The sequence below is a fragment of the Antechinus flavipes genome, chromosome 4 (assembly GCF_016432865.1).
Source record: "Antechinus flavipes isolate AdamAnt ecotype Samford, QLD, Australia chromosome 4, AdamAnt_v2, whole genome shotgun sequence".
Classification (NCBI taxonomy): domain Eukaryota; kingdom Metazoa; phylum Chordata; class Mammalia; order Dasyuromorphia; family Dasyuridae; genus Antechinus; species Antechinus flavipes.
The window spans coordinates 13,563,959-13,587,492 of NC_067401.1; the positions used below are offsets into that span (position 1 = coordinate 13,563,959).

The 23,534-nt window shown below is 42.1% G+C and overlaps 1 protein-coding gene across 7 annotated transcripts in view; it reads left to right on the top strand.

The window, feature by feature from the left end:
- KLHL24 (kelch like family member 24) overlaps window positions 1-23,534 on the top strand; it is a 45,537-nt gene that overhangs the window by 15,342 nt on the left and 6,661 nt on the right. For all 7 annotated transcript variants that reach the window (XM_051991837.1, XM_051991840.1, XM_051991838.1 and 4 more), the window contains 4 exons: window positions 8,021-8,205; window positions 11,521-11,639; window positions 13,812-14,000; window positions 15,137-15,325. In XM_051991837.1, the coding sequence (XP_051847797.1) occupies window positions 8,021-8,205; window positions 11,521-11,639; window positions 13,812-14,000; window positions 15,137-15,325 (682 nt within the window). The remainder of the gene's footprint in view (window positions 1-8,020; window positions 8,206-11,520; window positions 11,640-13,811; window positions 14,001-15,136; window positions 15,326-23,534) is intronic.

The following is a 23,534-nucleotide window of genomic DNA, read 5'->3' on the forward strand; positions in this document are numbered from 1 at the left end:
TGTTGCGGTCAACTATGACTCCCCTAATCATGTGGAAAGTCAGTCCAAGACCTAAAGTTCCCCACCAGTGCATTTAAAATACAGTTTGATTTCTAGAAACCCATTTTGTAAAACTTTGAAAAGCTCCATCTTTTTAGTAAAGTTCAGTGTGTCTCTTTTATTAATGAGAGAGGTCTTGTTTTCCTAATATGGCCAGAAGACTCCTGTATTGGATTATTACTGTGTTTAGAAGGCTTGGATCTTGGGGATGTGCTGAGAAGGGAGCGCTTGGTGGGAGCCCTGGTGAGCAGGCCTTTGCTAACCGGGCCGTGTCACCTGATGGTTGGAGGAAGGAATTCCTGGAGTTCCAGAATCTCGGACTTGGAAGAAGCTTCCAGGGCCACGTGGCCCAGCGTAACTGAACAAGAGGAGAGTCTCCCCCAGCCAGTGGTCGGGCAGGGTTTTGGGGGGAAGGCCTTCATCTCCTGAGGCGCCCCCTTCTATAAACAGCTCATTTCTCTGTCCCCTATTTACTTTCATTAGAATGACTTTCCCTTTTTAGTTTTTAAACTTTGAACCAGATAATCTCCCACAAATATATGCATATTTCCTTACACAAAGAAGCCTGGAAAGTGCTGATTGTACACAAAAACGTGCCTACACCACATTTAGCCTATTCCTTTTAATATGCATTCAGTGTGGCAGTGCCCAAGTTGCCCTCCTTTGGCCTCTCATCTCCTCTGTGACCAGCTTTTTTTCTGCTCTTGTCTGTTTTGGCATCTTTATCATTATCCCTCCCATCTCTCTCCCCAGAGTCAGAATAGCTCCTTCCAAGAGATCACATGACTTTAGAGTCTTCATTTCGCAGGGGATGGGCAGTTCAGTGACTTATCCAGGGACATGCAGCTCCTTGAATATAGTGAAGACCAGAATTATTCCCATCTCATCTTCAGGAAAAATAATTGATACTCGCAGAATGCTTCAAGATTTACCAACCTCCTTGGGCAGAGGAACCAGAGATTTTATTATCCCCATTTTGCAGGTAGGGAAATCAAGGCTCATAGGTTTGTCAAGTGCGGAAGATGGAAACTCAGTTCTCTGAGGCCAGTGTGCTTTACCCTGCCCCTGCTTCATCTCAGGGAATTCCATCAGCTTGCTTCTGAGAAATCTTGTCCATGCCCAACAGCAGCAGCAGCAGCAGCTCAGAGCCTCCCATTTCTTCTGTTGCTGTGGCTGGCTTTTTCTGGAGAAGAAAGGAAAGAACTGGGGCATTTTCAGTGTGTAAATGTCATATTGCAAAGTTTTCCCCCACATCCTCCTGACATGAGAAGGTCTAGCCCTGCAGCTGCTCCATTTCTGGCCTTTTCATAGAGCTTGTGAATTGTGAAAAACCTTTTATGGAATAAACAGGCTCTTTATAGCTTTAAAAATAAAGTTTTCTAATAAGTTTCTCAAGTGTGCCAAAATCTAAACACTTTACTCAGAAGGGCTATAGGCCAGGTGGAGAGAGGACTGGGCCAGGAGACCGGAGGTTCTGGAGGCAGTCCTCCTGCTAGAACTAAGACCTGGAGGCAACAGCAGCCTTTCACCAGAGTTGTAGCAGTCCTGAGAAGGCCCTGTGTGGAAGATGGATGGGAGTCGGGAGCTGTTGGGGTTTTTGTAATCATCCAGATAAGAGGCAGCGAGGGCCAGGACTGGGCATGGGTGGACAGAGGATGTCAGGTGGGAGAGGTGGAAAGACTGGGAGTTTGGTTGGACCTGTAAGAATACCAGAGGAGGACTCAGGGTTTTAAATGTGGATCACTAGAAGGGGAAGTTTGGAAGAAAGCTGAGTTTGGGGAGAAAGGAGTTCTGTTTGGTTCCAGCTGAATTTGAGGTTCCTGAGTAGAACATCCCTACCAGGCCGTTGGTGCTGGGAGCAGGGCTGGCACTCAGGCCAGGGTTAGCCCTGAGGCTGGATGGAAGAGATGAACTAAAATTAGGTTTGAGTGAAGAATTTTGTGTTCAGGCCAATACTTAACACCATGCTGGGGCTCTCATTTGTCACTCTCTTCTCACCTCCCCATGTGAATGTGGTCCCTGGGGGACCTGGCTGGCTCACCCTAATGGCTGTGCCTGCCACCTCGATGCTCCCGATGCCCGAGATCCCATCTCTCCCAAGGGTCCAGTCCATACCTTGAACTGCCTCCGTCTGGATATTCCTGGCAGCAGCTCAGACTTTGGAACTTCTCCATTTCCCCCCAAACTCATGCTCCTTGTTACTACAGATAGCAAGCCTGGCCTTCGTGAGGGCTTCCATCCTGTCTAGCCTCTCTCTGGTGATGGAGGCTGGATAGTCACCACCAGCTGGCCCCAGGGCCCCAGAGGGGAGAATGGAGATGGGGCTTGGGCACCTCTCTTCTCTTGGGGAAGCATCCGAGTTAAGCCTTGAAGGAGCAGAGGGAGACGTGGAGGTGGGGGTAGAGGGTTTCATTGACACATGGCTGTGTCAGAGATGGGGAGGAGGGGGGTGACTTGAGAGAAATCATGAAGAGTTGGGAGCTAGATGGTGGGGGCTTTGTACTTAATCCTAAAGGGAATTGGGGACCATGGAAGAGTTTTGAGCAGAAGAGAATCATGGGAGAATGTTGGGAGCAGAGGGACCCAGCCCAGGTGGCTGTGAGGCTCTCACCTGGTCCCCTAGCCCACCCTGATCTTTGCCCATGGATGGGCCAAGGCGTAGCTTAGGATAGAGCCATCTGGATAGTTGCTTCTTCCTTGCTAGGAGATTCTAAACTCTGGTGGATGAGATAATGTGCCTTGTTTCTTTTCTGGATCCTCCTGTGCTTCCCGAGTGCTTAATAACTTGCTCAGCTGAATCCTGTCATCTGTGAGCAATGGAATCCACCCAGCAAGGGCTGGTGCTCACCCTGGCCTGAAGCCTCGAAGTCTGGTTATGAAGCCTTTAATTGGAAAAGGGAAAAGAAGCAAAGAACAGCCCGAAGAGCTCTGATTAGCCTGGTGCCCCTCCTCCCTCCCCAGTAGGAGCAATCGTCAGATGTTAATAGCAAAGAAAGGGGTCACCGTTAAAGGCCTATCACCCTGAAGCCAAACCCCCTCCCCTCCCACCCTTGCTGGCTCAGGGCTGGGGGGTGTCGCCTGCTTGTCAGTCTGGGATAGCAGCGGGCCTCTAGAGAGGAGGATGGCGGGGCCTTCCTCCTTGGAGTCCAGAGGCCCAAGAGGAAGAAGCGTCCCCAAGAGCACCGTTAGCTCATCTCTGTTGCTTGCTGTCAGTACCACTCTGCCTTTCTCCGACTTGAGCTAACCTAACTCTATATTAGGCCAGGAGGAGAGGGGGGAACAGTCGATTACTTTGGCTTTGAAGATATAACTTGCCCAGTTGTGGATTATGGTGGGTCTTCCTGGGCATCCCAAGAGGTGGAGGCATAGTACAATTATATGTACTCCAACTGACCAGGATCCAGCATGGGAAAAACCAGTGTAATTTAGCAGAAACCTAGGTGTCCCATCCGGTAGCTTGGGTGATGTGTTTGTGTGTTTCTTTTCCTGAACTTTTTTATTCTTATAAGGGATTTCTCTCTGGGCAGGGAAACAGAAGTGAGGGTGATAAAGGCATGGGCGGAGGGAGGGTCTTTTGACAAGATATCAGAAAAAAATTTTTTCTTCAGTGGAGGAAACATTTTTTAACTAGCAATAAATTACACAGTCTCCACACTACAAAACTATAGCAAGGCTATATGATGAAATCCTTTTACTTCCAAGCAGTGGAGACTGATTACATACACACAATTTGGTTTCCCATGTTCTCCAACCCCTGCTTTGGGCTGGTACTGCATCTATATCTGGCAGTGCACCTCTAAAAATGTAATCCTCTATGACAGGGTAGAATTCCCCACTCTCTTTGTCCAGACTTGCCATGCTGGCTTAGGTGGCAATGTGCCTGCTTAGCAGGCCTGAGTCACTGCCCGCTCTCTGAGCCCCCACAGGTCTTGGTTTAAAGTCATTGCGGACATCTCCTTCCCCCTTCAAAAGGATAGTCCATAAACATAGACAATCCTATCCCACTTTCCCCTCCTATTCCCCCAAATTTGGGAGGCAGATGAAGAGAAGAAAATGTGTAAAAGAGAGTGGTGGAAGAAAAAGTTTGTCATTGTCCCTTTTTGTCTGATTAATTATTGGATCAGCTCCCCACTCCTAGTTACCTTCTGTCCGGCCATTCATTGCTGGGGGAAGCCAGAGGAATAACTCGTGGCCTCACTTTTGCAAGTCTGTACTCGGTATCTCAACTTTTGGGGGTTAGTCACTAACAAAAGTTGTTGCAGTCTGACTCTAAAGGCCAAACAAACTACTCTGACCTGTTATGAAGGAACAGTGAAGCTAATGTCCCCCACCCTATAGCCAAGAGTTGGGAATAAATGATTCTCCCTCATTTGTATCAAGCTCAAAAAAGTTCAGTGGTTTCAGTCACGTCCCAACTCTCTGGGACCCATTTGGGTTTTCTTGGCAAAGATGCTGGGTTGGTTTCCCATTTCCTTCTCCAAGTTTCCATCAAGATTTGGGTTCAAATCCTCTTCTGCCTTATACCATTTGAATAGTGCACAAACTATTTAATCTCAATGAATGAGTGAACGAATAAATAAATGAATGGATTCCCATCTTGCCAACATCTTCACAAATCATCCTGGACTCCTCCCTCTCACCCTCCCCACATCCAATCTTTGCTCTGGCCGGTCTCTGAGGCTGTCCCACATGCCTTTGATGCTTTCTCTCCACCCCTCTGACTACAGACCTCTCTGCCTTCCCTTAATTCCTAAATAAAATTCAACCTTCTACAGGAAGTCTTCCCCAACCCCTTTGAATTTCAGGGGCTTCCTTCTGTTAATTATTTCCTATTATCATATACATCCATGTGTAGACTTACCAAGAGCTCAGCTGCTTTATATACATTTGTTTGCTTGTTCTTTTCCCCCACCCCTCATTAGATCGTGACTTCTTTGAAGGTTCGGACTGTCTTTTATGCCTTCCCAGCACCTAATAGTTGCTTAATAATGTTTATTGAATAATTGGACTAAGGCATCAACCCTTGTCTCTCAAGATAGGAATGTTGAACAAGCAGTTGCTGGCTGAGGTGAAGCTGTCAGGAATAGGTAAGCCATTAGGGAGGTCTTGGGACTCTTATGTAAACCTGATAAGGCGAGACTCATCAGATGCAGATCACAACTAGTCTTTAAGTCTTTTTATCTCTTGTAGAATTGCCTGCAGCTCAGAGGTGCTGACTTCCCCTTGTTTGCTGGCTGTGACACAACAGGGATCAGACCCAGGGCTCCTGAGGCTCAGCTCGGGCTGCTGGCTGTCTTGCCACATTGCCTCTCACAGAGGCTAATTCTGACCTTGATCCTTTCAGCTGACCTTCTCTGTGCCTTTTGTGCTCTGGCTTCTTGGGGTGTGCAGGGATCTTATGTAAGATTAAGATTGTCCTTGCTGGTTCATTTTCAGAGCTCCTGTAAGTAACCTCCAATGTGGTTCCACCTTTGAGACAAAGGAAATCCTTGGCCTGGTGCTTTTAGGAAGTGATCAATAATGCCTCTGAGAGTCCTTTCATAGACTATAATGAATGATGTAGACCTATTGTAAGGACAATTTGAGGTTATTTTCCTTAAATTAGTTACCTGTTTTTCCCATTATGCCTCAACTTTTTAGTGGGTTATGGCCTAGTGAGTGCTTCATGTAGTTTGTCTCTGTTGCCTGTTATCCAAGAAAGATCTTCCCATCCTCAGCAGCCTGGGAGATCTTGTTCTAGATTCCCCTTCTCTACAAAAATAGCTTCATGGGACCCTCAGTGTGGACTCCTGGGGTTGGCAAGTCTACCGTTAGCCCATTTCCATCTCTATCCAGATCACTTCTTCTGGTTAGACTAGAGTGAGAGAGCGCTGTGGACTTGGTGCCAGAGGACCTGCTTTGGCATTCTAGGCTCTGTTCTTGTAGGGGGCAGAGGACCTGCCTTGGCATTCAGACTCTGTTCTCGTAGAGGGCAAAGGACCTGCCCTGGCATTCAGACGCTGTTCTCGAAGGGATCATTTTTGAGTGACCTTTAATCTCATTGGACCTCAGTTTCTTCTCCTGGCTCAGTGGATGGATCATATGGTCTTTTTGGTCTCTTCCAGCTCTAAATATGTAACTCTACAAAGGATCTATTCCTGCCTGGTTTTTATTCTGTACCTTGGGTTTTGTCATTGCCAATGATGAAGCATGACACCTAGTCCCATGATCATTGTTAGGTAGCTTCCCCTTTTTTGCCCACTCCCTTCCCTACCCTTCCTGCCAAGCCAATGCTTTGGAACTTGGTTGAAGATTTTTGAACTTTTAGAAATAATGGTCACTGTTTCCTCCCTTCTCACCAACCCCATCTTAGAACTCTAGGAAAATTAGTAGGTGATGATTTTCTCCAGTAGTCAATGAATGTACAAGTGTTAATTTAGGACTTAAATCTGTGGTAGGCACTGTGCTAGGCACAGATACACGGTACAAATATAACAGTGAGGTTTTGCATCAGGGAACATTGCTTATAATGGGAAGAAGTAACATCTAAGGAAGAGGGTCTTAGGCTATCCATGGTCTAGTTATTGAGAATGGATTCAGGTCCTTTCCTCTAATGCAGGGGTCCTCAAACTTTTTAAATAGGGAGCCGGTTCACTGTCCTCAGACTGTTGGAGGGCCGGACTATAGTAAAAACAAAAACTTTGTTTTGTGGGCCCTTAAATAAAGAAACTTCATAGCCCTGGGTGAGGGGGGATAAACGTCCTTAGCTGCTGCATCTGGCCCGTGGGCCATAGTTTGAGGACCCCTGCTCTAATGACTGGTGCTAGGCTTGATTTGGTTACTGTTGTTACCAGAACAACAGTGAGAGTAGGAGGTAAGGCCAGAGGACAGTACAGGCAGCTAGAATCCTCTGCTAGCTGGGCCTCCCACTTGATTTGACAGGCTGATCTAAGTTTTCACTCACCCACCAACTAAGATTTACCCTTTTTACCTTAGTGATCTCAGTGCATCTCCTCAGTTTCTATTGACTTTCAGGAAAGAGACCATGTCCATCGAGCTCACTGTTCTCTTTGATTTGAAATTGGTAGTGAATATTTCTAGTGGCCCAACTGTTTCAGATTTCTTTTCGATATTTCTAAACTTTCAGGTCTGCTTAGCCCCAACCTACCTTGCCAAAAATTAATTAATTGATGAATTAAAGTCTAAACTTTCGGATCTGTAATATTCTCCCTAAAACGTAATGTTCTCTGTTGAGGTTTTCTTGGGGTCTCTGGAGGCAGCCTTCATTTCAATTCAGTAATGACCATAAGTGCAGCCAGGTGTTAAAGTCCAAATCCTTTATTGTCTCCTTCAAAGTCTTATCTCCTTCACTTGGGGCTTGACTAGTTTTTGGGGGGCCTTCCGGAGTCTTGGTTTCAGTGGAGAAGCGAAGAAGAGGAGCCTGCCACCAAAGTGGTGTGAGATGTCTTGAGTCCAAGGTTTTGTGCTCCAGCCTTCTGTCCTCTTGTCTCTGAATTTCTGAATCTCCTTGGCTGAGACTTCTAGCTTATACTCTCCACTCTGAGTACAAACCAATTATTATATCCCCAGGAAACCATTATTTATTGTAGGATTAAAGCAATGCTAAACTAGATTTAACCATTGACTCCTCAATTCCACTTAGTACCTTGTTTCAAGTTCTGGCTCATAACGTTTCCTTGTAGGATCAGATCAATCATACTTGAACCATGTTAAAGTAGCTAACTATTGTCTCTATCAATTCCACCGACTTAGTACTTTATAAAAATCCTTTGTTTCAAGTTCAGAGTTCTGGCTCATAACACAGATCTAAAGCAATCTGGGTGATTTTTAGTGGGAAAATTCTGTCTCATATCCACCAGTTAAATCTGTAAACACTAACTTAGGGAATACGTTTTCAGACCTGAACGTAAACTAAATGACATTTCACTTTTTCCCGTCTACTCATGATTGTTCCTTGTGTCCCCTTTTAACATTCTTTTAGATCCACTGGCTTCTCGGAGGTGATTGTAGTCGTTGGAGGGTGTGAGCGAGTTGGGGGCTTTAATCTTCCCTACACTGAGTGCTATGACCCTGTTACTGGCGAATGGAAGTCTTTGGCCAAGCTGCCGGAATTCACCAAGTCGGAATATGCAGTGTGTGCTCTGAGGAATGACATTCTTGTTTCAGGTAAAAATATTTGCCTCGTTAAAGATGACAGCTCTACATTTGTTCATGAAAGCCATGTATTTCCACAACCTAGATAAACTGGACTTTTTTTATAAAACATGAATTCAGAGAGATTTTTTGCTTTACAAAAGACATTGCTTTATAAAAAGATTTGTTAGAGGATTCCTCTAAATATGCTTCTGAAATACATTTTGAATTTGGTTTAATCAGTTAATCTTCTTTTCAGAATCATATCAAGATGCTTAAAGTGAAGCTCACACCTTCTCTTTGGAAAGACACCACATATGCTGTCAAAATGTTCAGTCAACAAGCAAATATTAAAAGAAAGAGGCCACTGGCAGCTGAGGGTGATCAGAGAAGGATTCCTATAGGAGATGCTTGAGTCTCTGTCAGGAGGGAAGGAGATCAATGTGTCCTTTTGATTGATCTGGTTTTTCCTCACTTTTGGGGGAGCTGGGTTTATAAAGGATGGCTTTAAATGCAAGTGATGATAGAAATATATCAGGAAACAAAGATTTGTACAGAAAAATTTTACAGTAATGGAGAACATCCCTAAAATCAAATGTTTCCTCTTGCCTCTTGTCTTCCGCAATTGTTCTGAAAACTATAAAAACTTTACCTAAAGTTTCCTAATTCTGATACAGTCTTTACCTTTGTATTCTCTTTCACCCCTCTTAGTCACTAGAAACAAAGGGATAAATTTTGCTTAAGAACAGTAGAGATACTTTGACAGTGTATCATCTAACCAAAAATATTTGACTTTTATATTTAGCATACTTGATATAACAGTAGATTGTATCTACATTAGCTTAAAAGAATCCTAGTGAGGCAAAGTTCCAGGGGCACCTGTTCATCTCTCTTATATTCATCAACTAAACCCTCTTGCCTCTGGGGGTGGATGTGGGAATATTGGGGGATAAGATGGTGCACTCTGCCCCTGAGCACCTGAGACCCAGAGAAGCTGGGGCTCCTTTCAGGCTTAGGAAGACCTTTCCTTGGATTTTTAAGGGCAGTGATTTGGAAATGCAGCACTTTGTTATGTTTCTTTCCAACTTTAGTTTGCTGCTATATATTTTATAGTTTAGAGGAGAGATAGGTAGGAAATAGAATGCCATTTTGGAGTCAAGGAATTCCAGATTCAAGTTTTGTCTCTTATATATGCTAGCCATGTGAGCCTGGGTTTGAGGCAATCCTTTAAGACTATTAGGAGCAGAAAAGCTGTTGATATTCACAGGTAGAGGATTTTCTTTCTTTTCTTTTCTTTTTTTTTTTTTTGAACATACACCTCCTTTTTATTTTTATTCTGGATGTTTTTTTTTTTTTTTTTTAAATAAGTTTTTATTGATAGAACCCATGCCAGGGTAATTTTTACAGCATTATCCCTTGCACTCACTTCTGTTCTGATTTTTCCCCTCCCTCCTTCCACCCCCTCCCTCAGATGGCAACAGTCCTTTACATGTTGAATAGGTTACAGTATAGAGGATTTCCTTTCCTGGGAGTTCCTGTGGCAGTAAAATCACTGAGACTTCTCAACTCCCAATTTACAGTTAAGATAATTTTTATTATGTTGAGTTTATATCTCCTTAATGAAGCCATATCTATTTTAACAAAAAATGGACTGTTAAATTGTCCTAAAATTAGATAGATAAAATCAGATAAAACCTGATTTTGGATGTTTTTTTTTTTCTAGCAGAAAACAAGTTACATTTTACCTAAATTTCATCTATTTTTGCTCTAAATCATGACACATCTCTTCTTTCTTATAGCAAAATGCTAAATATAGTTGAAGTTGTTTCGAACTGTTGTTGATCATTAGATCTTATCTTCATCCACATCAAGAATTGAAAGAGAAAACCATGCTTGGGAGAATTGGTTTTGAAGGCTTTTGATCTTTCTTTTATAATCTTTGCTTCTCTCTTTAAAGCTTTCTGCCATTTGAGAGAGTATTATCTTAGAATCCTATCAGTAGAAGGGACATGGTAAGATTTGAGTTCAGACACTAAATTTGTCACTGATCCCCAATATGACCTTGACCAAATAACCTCTGTGCCTTTGAGCTTCCTTGTCTGAAATGTCCCTTCCAGCTTTCTGAGAGCTGCTTTTTCCCCTCATGACATCGGCCATAAAAATAACTTCTTATATTGTCCCCACTCATAAATTTATTGAAATTTTTTTGAATCTGCACTTATTTCAGCCTTAGATTAAATGAGGACATAAATTGCATGATTGTAATACCTCCTGTGAGAAATTAGTATCTTCTTTTGTGTATCCTGTAACAGTTAATTCCAAAGGGTTCCCCCCTTAGTTATAGGTTTTTTCTGAGATTTGGTAAAGTAGCGTCAACTCCATCTCTTACTCAATATTATTTCACATTTCAACTGTTTCCCTTTTAACCTAGATGACTGAAACTATTTGGTAGACATGTCCCATGTTAAGAAGTGCTTCCATAGTCATATTTTTGTTATGTTTTAATATAAAAACTATATATTTAATATGGCCTTCTAGTTGTAATTCTTGCATTTCTTTTAATTAAAGCTTTTTATTTTCAAAATATATACGTGGATAATTTTCAACATTCACCCTTAGAAAATCTTGTGTTCTAAATTTTTTCCCTCCCTTCTCTTACCCCCTTCCCTAGATATAAAGTGATCCAGTATAGATTAAGCATGTGCAGTTCTATACATAATTCCACAATTATCTTGCTGTACAAGAAAAATCAGATCAAAAAGGGAGAAAAAATGAGAAAAAACGCAAGCAAACAACAACAAAAAGGTGAAGATATTATGTTGTGATCCACACTTGGTTCCCACAGTTCTCTTTCAGGGTGCAGATGATTTTCTTCTTCACAAACCATTGGAACTGGTCTGAATCATCTCATTGTTGAAGAGAGCCCTGTCCATTAGAATTGATGATCCTTGCATTTCAGCCATTGCTAACTCTATTTCTGGTCCCTACACTGAAAGCTGAGTAAGATAGTTAGGGACTGATGGGCAGACATTCTGGTGTTAGATCATAGAAAGATCATAGTAAAAAAGAATTAATTTTATATAATTTTATTACTTTATACTTAGAGAATTGAAACAGGGAAGCTTAAGATGGTGAACAGAGCTTTTCTTGGCTTAAGCCAGAAGATCTTGGTTCAGTTTCTACCTGGGTGACTCCACCACTTTTCTTTCAGACCTTGGGCCTCAGTTCCCTCATCTCTGAAATGAGGGCTTTGGACTGGATTACTACTGAGATCCCTTGCAGCTTTCTAGCTATGATCTCTGTAAAAAAATGGCAGTTGGTTGTTCTATGTTTGTATCTTTTTTAAAGGAGGAAGAATCAATAGCCGTGATGTCTGGATTTATAACTCACAGCTTAACATCTGGATCAGAGTTGCCTCTCTTAATAAGGGCAGATGGCGTCACAAAATGGCTGTCCTCCTTGGTAAGGTAAGAGCCCTTTCTTTGAATTGAATTTTTGCCACATGGCAAAATGACCCCAGCTGATTTCTCAGTAATGGTTCTGTTGCCTGTGATTCAAGAAGACTTAAAGAGTCAGAGTAGACCCAGCAAAGGGCAGGTCTAGGAGCCGAGTGGTCAGTATGGCCAGTGTAACATTCATATGCAAATATCCTGTACTGTTATAGAAGATTACCAGAGCTCCCTTTCTCTCTGCAGATCTATTTCTTTGGTCACTTCTCCCCCTCTCTCTACTCAACCCGTCCCAATTTAAATGTTACATCATGATTTTTCTAAAAATATGTTTTGGTCCCCCACAAAGTGACCACCAATGTTAAGAAAGATGAAAATTTCATGTACCCAATTTGTACTCCCATCTTGTGACTGCATCAAGCTGGCCTGACCTCAAGTAAAACTCACTTGCCCTGTAGGTCCTATAGATTTATATTTCAGGAAACCTCAGGACAGCACAAAGTCTTCAAATCTGCTCTGAGTGACCTGATCAGGAAAATTTGCACAAAACTGGAGCTTCTTCGGTATCCTGAAAACTGGCAGTTCTAATCCTCCCTGCAATCATAGCCACAAAGACCAAAGGAGATGGGCCCTTTTCTCTGTTCTGCAGAATCTTCTGGATCACAATTCCAAAACCAGAAAAGGGTCCGTGACTGAGCCCTGTCACATGGCCTACAAATATGGTGGGGCTCGACCCCTGGTGACAGTGATCAGTATCACCTGGAATGGCTTTTCTTAGATAAATTTTGCTGGAATCTTTGACATGGTTCAACTTCAAAAGAGATTTTTTTCAAATTTTTTCTAGTCCCTCTGTTTCTGTAATTCTAAGTTATCAACCCTAAGAAGTCTTGTTGGTTATTTGAAACCAATGTCTCCCATAATGAACTCATTATGACCACTACAGAAGAAATATTTTTCAGGAGCTATGTCCCTCTCCCCAGCTTACTGTGCTATAGACTTGGAACTATTTCCCTTGGACTGGTGAGAACTGCTGAAACTTTTTCCTTTTCCAATGAAGTTCATCCAAATTCATCAGTGGCCCTGAGGCTGCTCCATCCATGCTGCCCTCGGGATTTCCTCTCCCATGCCCCAGCCCTTTATTCTGAAGCTCCTTTCACCCCCAGGGTCCCCCATTGTAAAGTCTTCCACCTTTATGGTTGCTCCCTTTCTAGCTGTGCTGAGAGTTTTCAGGCCAGGTCTCATTTCCAGACCCCCATGAGTACTTTCCTCATCTTCCACATTTCAAGCCTTTTACCTGAGATTTTTTCCCCATCAGAATGTAAGATGCATTATATACACAGATTCATACCTGTTATTAGTCAAATCCCATCTCCCTTTCCCTAACCAAAATATAATTTAAATTCACTCTCAACACGTGGTAAATCCTTAGTCTGTGCCACACAACATGATAGTCTAGGAGATAGATATAAAGTATAAACTACAGTTCTTGCCCCCAAAGAGCTGAGAGTATACTTGGGGACCCAACATTTACACAGATAAGTATATATATGTATGTTTCAGAAGGTAGAGAATATTAACCATTTGGGAAATCAGAGAAGACTTCTGGGATAAAATGGTACCTGAGCTGAGCCTTATAGGGAAGGAAGAAGAGTCCTTATAGGGTAAAGAGATAAGGAAGAAGAAAATTGCAAGGAAAGCAGCAGGTTTGGGCAAATGGGAATAGATTTGGGAGTACGAAACATTTAGTTGAACATAAAATGCATGAAGGAGGTTAATGTGAAATAAAGATGAAAGGGGTCAGATTGTGAAAGTCTGAAATGCCATGGGGGGCGGGGGGTGAGGGCAGTTAATTTATCTCAGAAGTGCTAGGTTTTTAAATCAAAAATTTAGTAAGTCTTTTCTCTGTGCTAGGTCTTGCAGATGGTTCAGAGGATACCAAAAAATGTTATTTGATAGCAGATGTGGAGGTGATATAAAAACAAAAGTTATTGATAAAACATCTTAAAATAATATGAAGTGACTTTTAATTTAAATATTTAAACTAAACTTACTGTAATCATCGATCCTTCATCATTAAGAGTTTTCCAAGGGGAAAAATCGATTCATTATATGTAATTAATCAGAGTAGAGGCTTTTGCCCAAACTTAAGAGCAAACTAAGGCAAATCATGTCTGTGTGCTGTAAATATAGGTCTATGTTGTTGGAGGTTATGATGGCCAGAACAGACTCAGCAGCGTGGAGTGTTATGATTCATTCTCCAATCGTTGGACTGAAGTAGCTCCCCTCAAGGAAGCAGTGAGCTCTCCAGCCGTGGCCAGTTGTGTGGGCAAGCTGTTTGTGATTGGTGGCGGGCCCGATGATAACACTTGCTCAGACAAGGTAAGGAGCCTCCGTGGTCTAGCTCCCTATCATCAGTGAAATTCCTCCTTTCTAAGTTGTGTCAGTAATTAGCTGTAGCTTGGATAGCTCTGGGGCTTCAACACAATGCTTCTCCTCTTTCTTGGTGGGGGCCTCTCATCCATGTCTCTTCCTTAAATTCTCCACAGAGGAGTCACCCATCGAATAGTGAGTGACATGTATTGTCTCTTCCATCTCCAGCAGCTTGCCAGTCAAAATTTTTGGAGTGGGGCTATGCAAAAATCCTTTTTAAAAATGTTGTCGGAGTTTTTCTGTAGAGCTCACAAAATCCAAAATATATCTTCAAGCAACAGGTTGGCTGTTTAACGTAGTCTGCAGACAAGGGAGCAAATAGCCTGCAGAGTAAGTACTCTAAGGAATTTTAGAAGGGGGAGGACAGAGCAAAAGAAACTTGGAGGAGAAACTGGACACCTTGGAAAACTATGTGCTTCTCCTGGCAGAAGGGATCTTTCAGCAAGCAGGTTGAGCAAGAGCTAAATGATATTCGTGTCATTTGTTGGGGGGGAGAATTGTTAGTTGAATATAATATAACCAGAGTACAGTCATCTAGACAGTGCAATGGCTGGACCCAGATAACTGCTGCCTACCTTTAGCACTCTTTAGAGAGCAGCGTTCCTCTGAAGAGTGGCAGATTTAAGAGTCAAGTGTCTTGTAGTTGCTTAAGGAAACTGCTTTTAAAAGATTGTCAGATTTTAATTTTGTGAAAAAACTGTACATTACAAAATACCTGACAAAACTTTTTCTTAGTCTTCTTGCACATGCATAAACACACACAAGCACACCATTTTTCTTTACAAAGAAAAGAAAAAGGAGTAGATGTGTAATAGTGAATTGATTATCTACAACTCTGGCAGCATTTCTAATTGAGGACTGTCAGCATTATCCTGAGAAACTGTATATAGAGATGCCTCCAAATCTTGGTATACAACAAATATTATTTATGTCTTAAACTGTCTGACTGAAATTGTGGTTTTGTTTTGTTTTGTTTTTTTGGTTAAAGAAGCTAAGAATTCATTTCTGTGGGTGGTGTGGGGTGTGTGAATGTGTGTTAATCCAGGACTCAGGAACCTAATTAAATGTTTTTCTGTACTTACCAGGTTCAGTCTTATGATCCTGAAACCAACTCTTGGTTACTTCGTGCCACAATCCCCATTGCCAAGAGATGCATAACAGCTGTGTCCTTAAATAACCTGATCTATGTTGCTGGCGGGCTCACCAAGACCATCTATTGTTATGATCCAGTGGAAGATTATTGGATGCATGTGCAGAATACGTTCAGCCGTCAGGTAAAATCTTAAAAGCAGCGCTTGTTAGTAGTGTCAACCCCCATATACTGCGTGTTGCAGAGCAGACCTTCCTACAAGCAGGTTTGTAGGAACTTCCTTCAGGAAGCTTCTCTGATTGAAGAAGTGTGTGTGCTTTCTTTTCCTCTCTACAAGTGTTATGATGAACCCCTCAAACTGATCCCTGCCCTCTGCCCTGCTGCTGTTGCCCTCCCATGGACTCTGTGTCTTTTTGGTGTCCCGGACTGCTTAGGTGGCAGCCAGAGCCATGTTTTTAAATGCATAAAAACAAATCCACAGGGTGACTGGGAGAAACCATTTGCCTGTTAAGGATCTTCCTCAGATTGAGGATATCTGCTCCATCAATTCTCACCTTTTTCTCTTTCAGTTAAAGGATCTTCCCTTTTGATTTGTTTCCTTTCTTCTCATCACAAATATACTCGGATCCTGTCTTTTAAAACAAAATCAGCAACAACAAAAACTCTTGCTATCCATCCTGCTGCTCCCTCAATACCAGGTTCCTTCCATGATGCGTCCAGTTTCTAGCTGTTCCCTTCTTGAAACTCTTTCTCCCCCAAACCTCTGACCTACTGGTGAGCACCTACTGTGCTTCTTTCCTCTCTGACTATTCCCTATCTGCTTTGCTGACTCCTCTTCCTTGTCTTTTTTCCTGAATGTTCACATTCTTCCAGATTTTTAATTCAGACTCTGTTTCTCCTTTTGATTCTTCTTCGAGGTAACTATGAAGAAGACATGGGTGCCGTAGTTGGTGGCACCAATGTTGTTAAGTGACGTGGAACTTTAGGGTCCCCTGTGTCCTAATCAGGAATCCCTGTCACTCTCGGACCATTTTTGAAGCATATTGGAGGGAGGAAAGGAGATGAGAATGGAGCAAGACCCCAAGCTCTGTGAGGAATAGGTGAATGAGTCAGGAATTATGCCCTTGAAGAAAAGAAATTTGATTGAGGAAGCATAATAGCATAAATGGTTCCATCATAACATTATTGGAGTTCCACAAAGCTCCAAGTTAGGAAAATCATGCAATAAAGACCACAGAAATTAGGAGAGAGGTGAGCTTAGGGAAGCAATGCTGAAAAACTGCATCAATGACCTATTTAAAAAGGAAAAAAAAGTAGGAACTTAATTTAAAAAACTACTCATGTAATTATACTTGTTAAATGGTTGAAGAAATACATACATACTATAATAGACAGTAGTTCCTCCTTGGCTTTGGGCAGTTGCCTACTTGACCTGGTGCTGAACAAACCACCTCTGGGCAAGAGGTCGTGGCAGAGGAACAGTTGATTCTGTACTAGAAGTTGTACCAAAAAATTATGCCCTTAAAAGTTCATGGAAATGGGAATCAGAATGGTGATAGCTTGTGAGTTATTGTAAAGTGGGACAGTTTTATATGTTATCTTGATATTTCTTGAGGAAATTTGCAGAAGCATGCTCAAAGTTTGAATTTTGCTCAAAATATTCCCTGATATGTCATTTATGTTCGAAGACAGAGTTTTCAGATCTATCTTCTAGTCCAATTGATGATATTTGAAGCACTCTCATGGGAAGGGGCATAGCAATGTGTGGTACTACAGCGAAGAGCTAGCTGTGCACTCCATCACAAGTTGCAGAGAAACACATTTTTCTTCAATTTAAGAAATACTTTTTAGTGTCCTGCAGTGGAACGGCCAGTGTGGGAAGTGATGAACTCATCGGAATCATTCTGCTTCTCTGAGATGTGTGAGAGTTCTCTGAGGTCCATTATTCTGGGACTTCTCAGGGCCTTTAGGAGTTTTTTAACTCAGTGTCATTATTTCAGAGTCACTGTGTTTGAAACCAAACTCCTTCAGATTCATTTCTCCCCCATCTTTTTTCCCCATTTGATTATCGTACCATGAATAACAAGTTCGAGACCACCTTATAAAAAAGCCTCAGCAGGTAATTTAGCGGTCCTACTGATTCTTTCCCTGCCGGGTTCCTTTCCTGTGACCCTTTCTGTCCATTCTTACTCTTTAGTTCAGGGCCAGTTTGCCTCACGCTACAGCACTTTGATTGGCCTTTTCTCCCACTTAGCTTTCCTCTAGACTTACATTTGCCATTTTGCTGGATCTCTGTTGTCACTGTTGTGGGGACCTTCTCTGGCTGCACTTTGCAGCCCATTCCCACCTTTTTATTCTCTGTGATTCATCTATTTCTTACATAAATCCTCTTAAGGGCCTTGATGCTTCAGACTGGGGGCAAGGGGTGGGGATGCTACTCTACCTCTCCTGATATTCTATGGCTACAACTTCTGGAAAAGGGGGTAACATGCAAGATCCCAAATGAGCCCCATTCTTGCATATGAACTCTCCCAAAGATCTAGCAAGGGGGGTACCATCCCTCACAGGACTCTGTACCAGGGAGAAGGCCTGTGAAAGGTAGACACACATTCCCGCCAAGGAATCCAGCTGGATCCCAGTGAGCCTGATGGGAATGGTTTTGGGGGTGGCAAGACTGCAGTGTTGTGAAGGATTACCTGCTTGGAGACCACCATGTTCTGATTCTGAATGATCCACGAGGCCCCAGATGGGGAATCCAAAACCTTCCAGCATCCTGAACGAACATAGGCTCTAAACAGGGTCTCATTCCTCGTCCAAAAGAGCAGGAAGGGTCAAGTGTGCTGGGCTTGATACCCATTCCTAGGACGTTGTCTCTGAGAAGTAAATCCAGAAGATTTACGGTACAAGTGAGCTGGGGCCGGCCCTGCCACAAGGCCCTCAAGAGTGACAGAAAAAATGAAGAGAATTATAAGTAAAGAGGGAGCTCTGGAGGGATATAATTAACTTAATTAACTTAGAACAGAAAGTGGAAAACCTTACCCAGAGGGCAGGCTCCTTGCTGTTAAAATTTTGGAAAGAAAACTAAATATTTGACTCTAGGATTATAATTTTTAGAAATTATTGGAAATTAGAAATATTGGAAAGAAATCAGAGGGAGTGGAGAAGTAGAAAAGAAATAAGTCCTAGGTGTCTACCCACAGCTAAAGCAGGCAGGAACTCTAGGCTGGAAGTGGAAACTCCAGAATCTGGCCATATACTTCCTCTCTGTGTGACCCCTAAACACTTTCTGCTACAGTTTCCTCAAATGTAGAATGTGGATCATAATAGCACCTATTTTGAAGGTTCTTTTGAGGATCAAATGAGATAATAATTGTTAAGCACTTAGCACAGTGTCTGGTACACAGTAAGCACTATGTAAGCATTAAACATTTATTATTTTCATCAAAAACAACTACCCTGGGAAACACATTGAGAACTCATTTAAAAATCATTCAATTTCCCTCCAACTCTATGGTCTCAAACCCAAGAAACCTGGCACTATATCTTGAAAAATCCTAACTGAAAACCTCTCCACTCTATTAGAAGCAGAGGTTAAAGTGAAGTAGAATCCCCGTTATCTGCTGAAGAAAACTTTGCAGAGGGTCACAAGCAAAATGCAGAGCCACCATCTCTAAAAAGGTCCCTAGACAGGCTCACACAGTCTAAGAGTGGGCCCATGCCCCCACATCTGACACTGGGGCAGGACCCCCTGGGGAGAAGGGCCCATTTTCCTTGTCACTACTTATAATATTCTTCTCTAAAACGTAATATTCTCTGTTGAAGTTTCCTTGGGGTCTCTGGAGGCAGCCTTCGTTTCAGTTCAGTAATCACCCCAAATGTAGCCAGGGATTAAAGTCCAAATCCTTTATTGTCTCTTTCCAATTCTTGTATCCTTTCCTGGGGTCCAGTTAGCTTTCTTAGAGGCCTATCTCTCTCCTTGGTTCCGTGGGCTTAAACTCCTGCCACCAGTCCTATCTTCGCTGCTTCTGCCAGCTTCTTGAGGTCCTCCTGAATGTGTCTTGGTTTCTGTGGGAGAGGCAGGAGGACAGCTCCCATGGTCTCTGTCTTCCCTAGTTCTCTGGCTCCAAGAGCTTCTAGTGTGCTTGTCTTTATGTCCCTGAGAGCTTCTAGCTTATATTCCCCACACTGAGTAAACACCAATCATTATATCACTAGGAAACCATTATTTGTTGTAGGATTAAATCAGTGCTGAACTAGATTTAACCATTGTCTCCTCAATTCCACTTAGTACCTTGTTTCAAATTCTAGACCCTAACATCTCCTCGTAGGATTAAATCAAAAATCCTGAACCCATGCTAAATTAGATAACCATTGTCTCTATCAATTCCATTGACTTAGCACCTTGTTTCAAGTTCTGGCCCATAACAACCACTGACACCCACTTCCCCTGCATGGGGGCAAGCCCCAGAGCTCTGGGGAGTAACACAATTTCTTTTTCATTCATTCGTTTGGTGCCATACAAAAGAGGGGAAAGGGACTAGACATTTAGGTGGTCCCTCTTAAGGGCCCCACGATGCGCTAAGTCCTTTATGTATGTTATCTCATTTGATCCTGGGAGGGAGGGGGTGGAATGTTCGTTGTACAGTTGAGAGAGAAAGTGACATGCCAGGGTCACACAACTAGGAAATGTCTGAGTCTAGATTTGAATTCAGGTTTTCTGACCCCAGGCCTGATTCTCTGTCTCCTGGAAGGACCCCTGGACATTTGGAACTAAGAAAAAAGAGGTAAAGCTTCAGGCTCTGGAGTTGCAGCTGCCAAGCTGCAGCCATTGGTGACTGATCTCCACTGCCTGTCTGCCTACCTAATGCCAACACCTGCCACAGATATCTCCTGGAAACTCAGGCCTGGCAGCCATCTGCCTGCCGCCAAGACCCGTCCATGCCCTTCTTTCATTCTCCTTCTTCCCTAGCATAACCAAGGATCTATCTCCCTTTGTTAGCATCCTTAGCGTTCAGCTTCTGCTTTTTTTAGACTTGACTCCTCTGGGTACCCTTCGTGCAGGCCTATTTGTATTCAGTCCTAAATGCTTACTCTTGCTTCCACCTTCTGTACAGGTCCATCCAAGCTCGATGAGCTACAGTCATGTCAGGCCCTTTTCCAGCTCTTCAGAATCATTTCTGTTTTTGTTTCAGAGCATCATTTTTTTTACATCACTTTCTCTGAAAAATAGTAGTCCATTTGGTTGCTATGGATACTTTCTCTCCTTTGAAATTTCTTTCTGCAATATCTAGGCTTAATATCAAATTTTATTTTATTATTTATCTTTCTCTCTCATCATGAAATGATCACTTCCTTCTATGGTTCCTGTTTCTTTTTCAAGAACAATTTATCCTTTTTTGTTTAGACTCAAATCTAACTTGTTTTCTTCTTCCAAGTCATAAAGCCCTCTACTTATAAAGGTCCCATTACTCTTCTTGTATTAGAATTTCTAATCGTCTCTTCCTATTTAGAACCTGAGGTTGTTTTGTTTTGTTTTTTTCCTGGCTCTCCTTATATGTTGTCTCCTGGAATTTACAGATTTTTCTCTCTCCTGCTGTGCTTGACTTTGGCAGATCCTGTGAGATCATTTTCATTTAATTGCAGCCTATAAAATGGATAAAAATGTAAAATAGCTCTCAATCCTCTTAAGTGTAGCCTCCAATCAAATAGCTGATTGAATTGTCTGCTCATTCAACTGATTCAAGGAGCTTGCCCAAGCCCAGATCCATACTTTCTACCTTTTTCATATGAAGAAACTTTTAGCTATCTTCCCCCAACTCTGTTTTGGGGGATTCAAGTACAAGACAGTTTTTTTCCCTATTACATCTCAACTTATAAGCTCCACATTCTGGCCTGTTATTTCTTCATTTCCCAGTTCAATTGGCCATTGGCCAGTGAATTAACTATCCCTTCAATTTGTGTTTTGGTCCAAGTCATTGATAGAAATAACATACTTTTTTTTAAAAACTAAACTTTTTAATAGTATTTTATTTTTTCAAAATATATGCAAAGATAGTTTTCAACATTCACCTTTGCAAACCCTTGTGTTCCAAATTTTTCTCCCTTTCTGACCCCTTTTCCCCTCCCCAAGACATTAACTAACGTGATAATAGGTTAAACATATGTGCAGTTCTTCTAAATGTATTTCCATATTTGTCATTCTGTGCAAGAAAAATCAGATCAAAAGAGGAAAAAAATCATGAGAAAGAAAAACAAGCAAACAAACAAACCAAGAAGGTGAAAATACTATGCTATACTACTATCCACATTCAGTCTCCATAGTTCTCTATTTCTGGATGCAGATGGTATTTTCCATCCCAAGTTTATTGGAATTGTCTTGCATCACTGTAGTTGATCATCACCTATTCGTGTTACTGTGTACAATGTTCCCTTGGTTCTGCTTACTTCTCTCAGCATCAGTTCATGAACGTCTTTCCAAGCTTTTCTGAAATCAGTCTGCTCTTTATTTCATATAAAACAATAAAATTCCATTACATTCATATATAGTAACTGATTCAGCCTTTCCCCAAGTGAGGAATTACTAACTCATGGTAATTAGCATTCTCAACCATGTCCAGAATCCTTATTATTTTTTAATCTACATCTCTTGTCTTGTCCACGAGATTCCTTCCATGCATGAAACTTAACTAAACTCTGTACTTCTTGCCATCTGGCTAAAATACACTACTTAAATCCTCTCAAAATGGGGACCCGACTTCTAACTTGCAAAGTCAGGGCAGACCAAGATTTGTCTCTTCCCTCCAGCCATCATCTCTTCCATGTCTTTGAACACACAAGTAATGTCACCTTTCTGAACCTCTATTTCCATTTTATACCCACTCCTGGTTGAGGAGAAAGGAGAAGTTACATAGAGCCTGCCTCAGTGAAGTTTTAGCGCTCAAATAAGAATACAGGTAACTTACCTTAACCTTAAAACAGTGTATGAAGGTCAGCAGCTGTTATTATGCTGCTTATTACTATTTCTCTAGGGTTTATTTAAAACCCATGCCCTTTCTTAGATAAAAATACACATAGCCTTTGTTTTTTACGTTTTCTACATTCTTCAAGGTGTCTTTTTCGCTCTCTCCAACAATCTGAGTCAATTCTGACAGCTCAGAATTTTGCTACAAGAAAAGAGGGCCACAATATCCAGGGTCTCAGAGAACCTCATCTCTGATGATGTGCTCGGGGGTGATGACTATGATTATCACCTTTTTCGGTTCTGGTCATTTTGTTGTTGGGGGAGGTGATGCTCTCCAACATCTCGGGTTCTGATGAGGTGATTTGGAGGAACAGTTCACCCTTTCACAGCCTGAGGAGCCTTGATCCAGTGGTTTAGTCAGAAGTCATTTATTGGGGACCAACCCTTTTCCCAACCCCCCTCACTTCCTAAAGTCTTGACTATAATGTGGCCTGTCTACAACCACTACTCCTGTCACGTGTAGTATTGGTTCTCCCTGCTCGGTCCATTGGGCACCCTGCTTCCATCCTTTCTTCCACCCTCAGTCTTCCCCTTTCTCTACCCTAGATGTGCTTGGTACTGTACCCCTTCCTCTCTTCTACCTGGAACCACCTCAATCCTCCCCCATCCACCCTATGGCCAAACTGATATTAGTGGAGAGTCATAGTGAGCAAATGACTTGGTTCTGTCGGCTAATGTGGAGGAATGGGGAATCGGGTGGTGCCATCCATTTCACCCACTCTTTTAAACTATATCTTTGGCTGTCAGTAGTTTAAAGCCTTCAAGTGTAAGTTGTACCCTGAAAAATCTATAGTATGATGTAGGGTAGATGTAGGCTATAATTTTAATTAGTCTTATAGGATAAAGTATAATTACTAAATGCCTTTGCTTGATGAAATGTGATTCCTCAGTACCTTTGCATATTTCAGAGCCATAAACTGCTATAATTTGAGTAAAGCAGGGAAGAATGAAGCACTTTAAATAATTTGATTGGATTCTAGTTCTTTTCTTCTGAGGGTCTCTGACCACTCAGTCTTTTATGCCAATAATCTTCAGAATTTTTTAGGCTTACACTAAGCACTTATTAGCCCCTATTTTCTTTCTTTTTTTTTTTTTTTTTTTTCCCCTGAGGCAATTGGGTTAAGTGACTTTTTCACAGTCACACAGCTAGGAAGAGTTAAGTGTCTGAGGCAGGATTTGAATTCAGATTCTCCTTACTTCAGGACCAGTACTCTATCCACTGTGCCATCTAGCTGCCCCAGCCCCTAGATTCTTTATTAGGCAACTGCACCCAAGCAAGATGGCCATACAAGTAAAATCTCATTGTGAGGAGTGTGAAATCAGCTAAAAAGATTCTTCTCAAGTCCCTTTGATGTTCCAGCCCCACCACAGA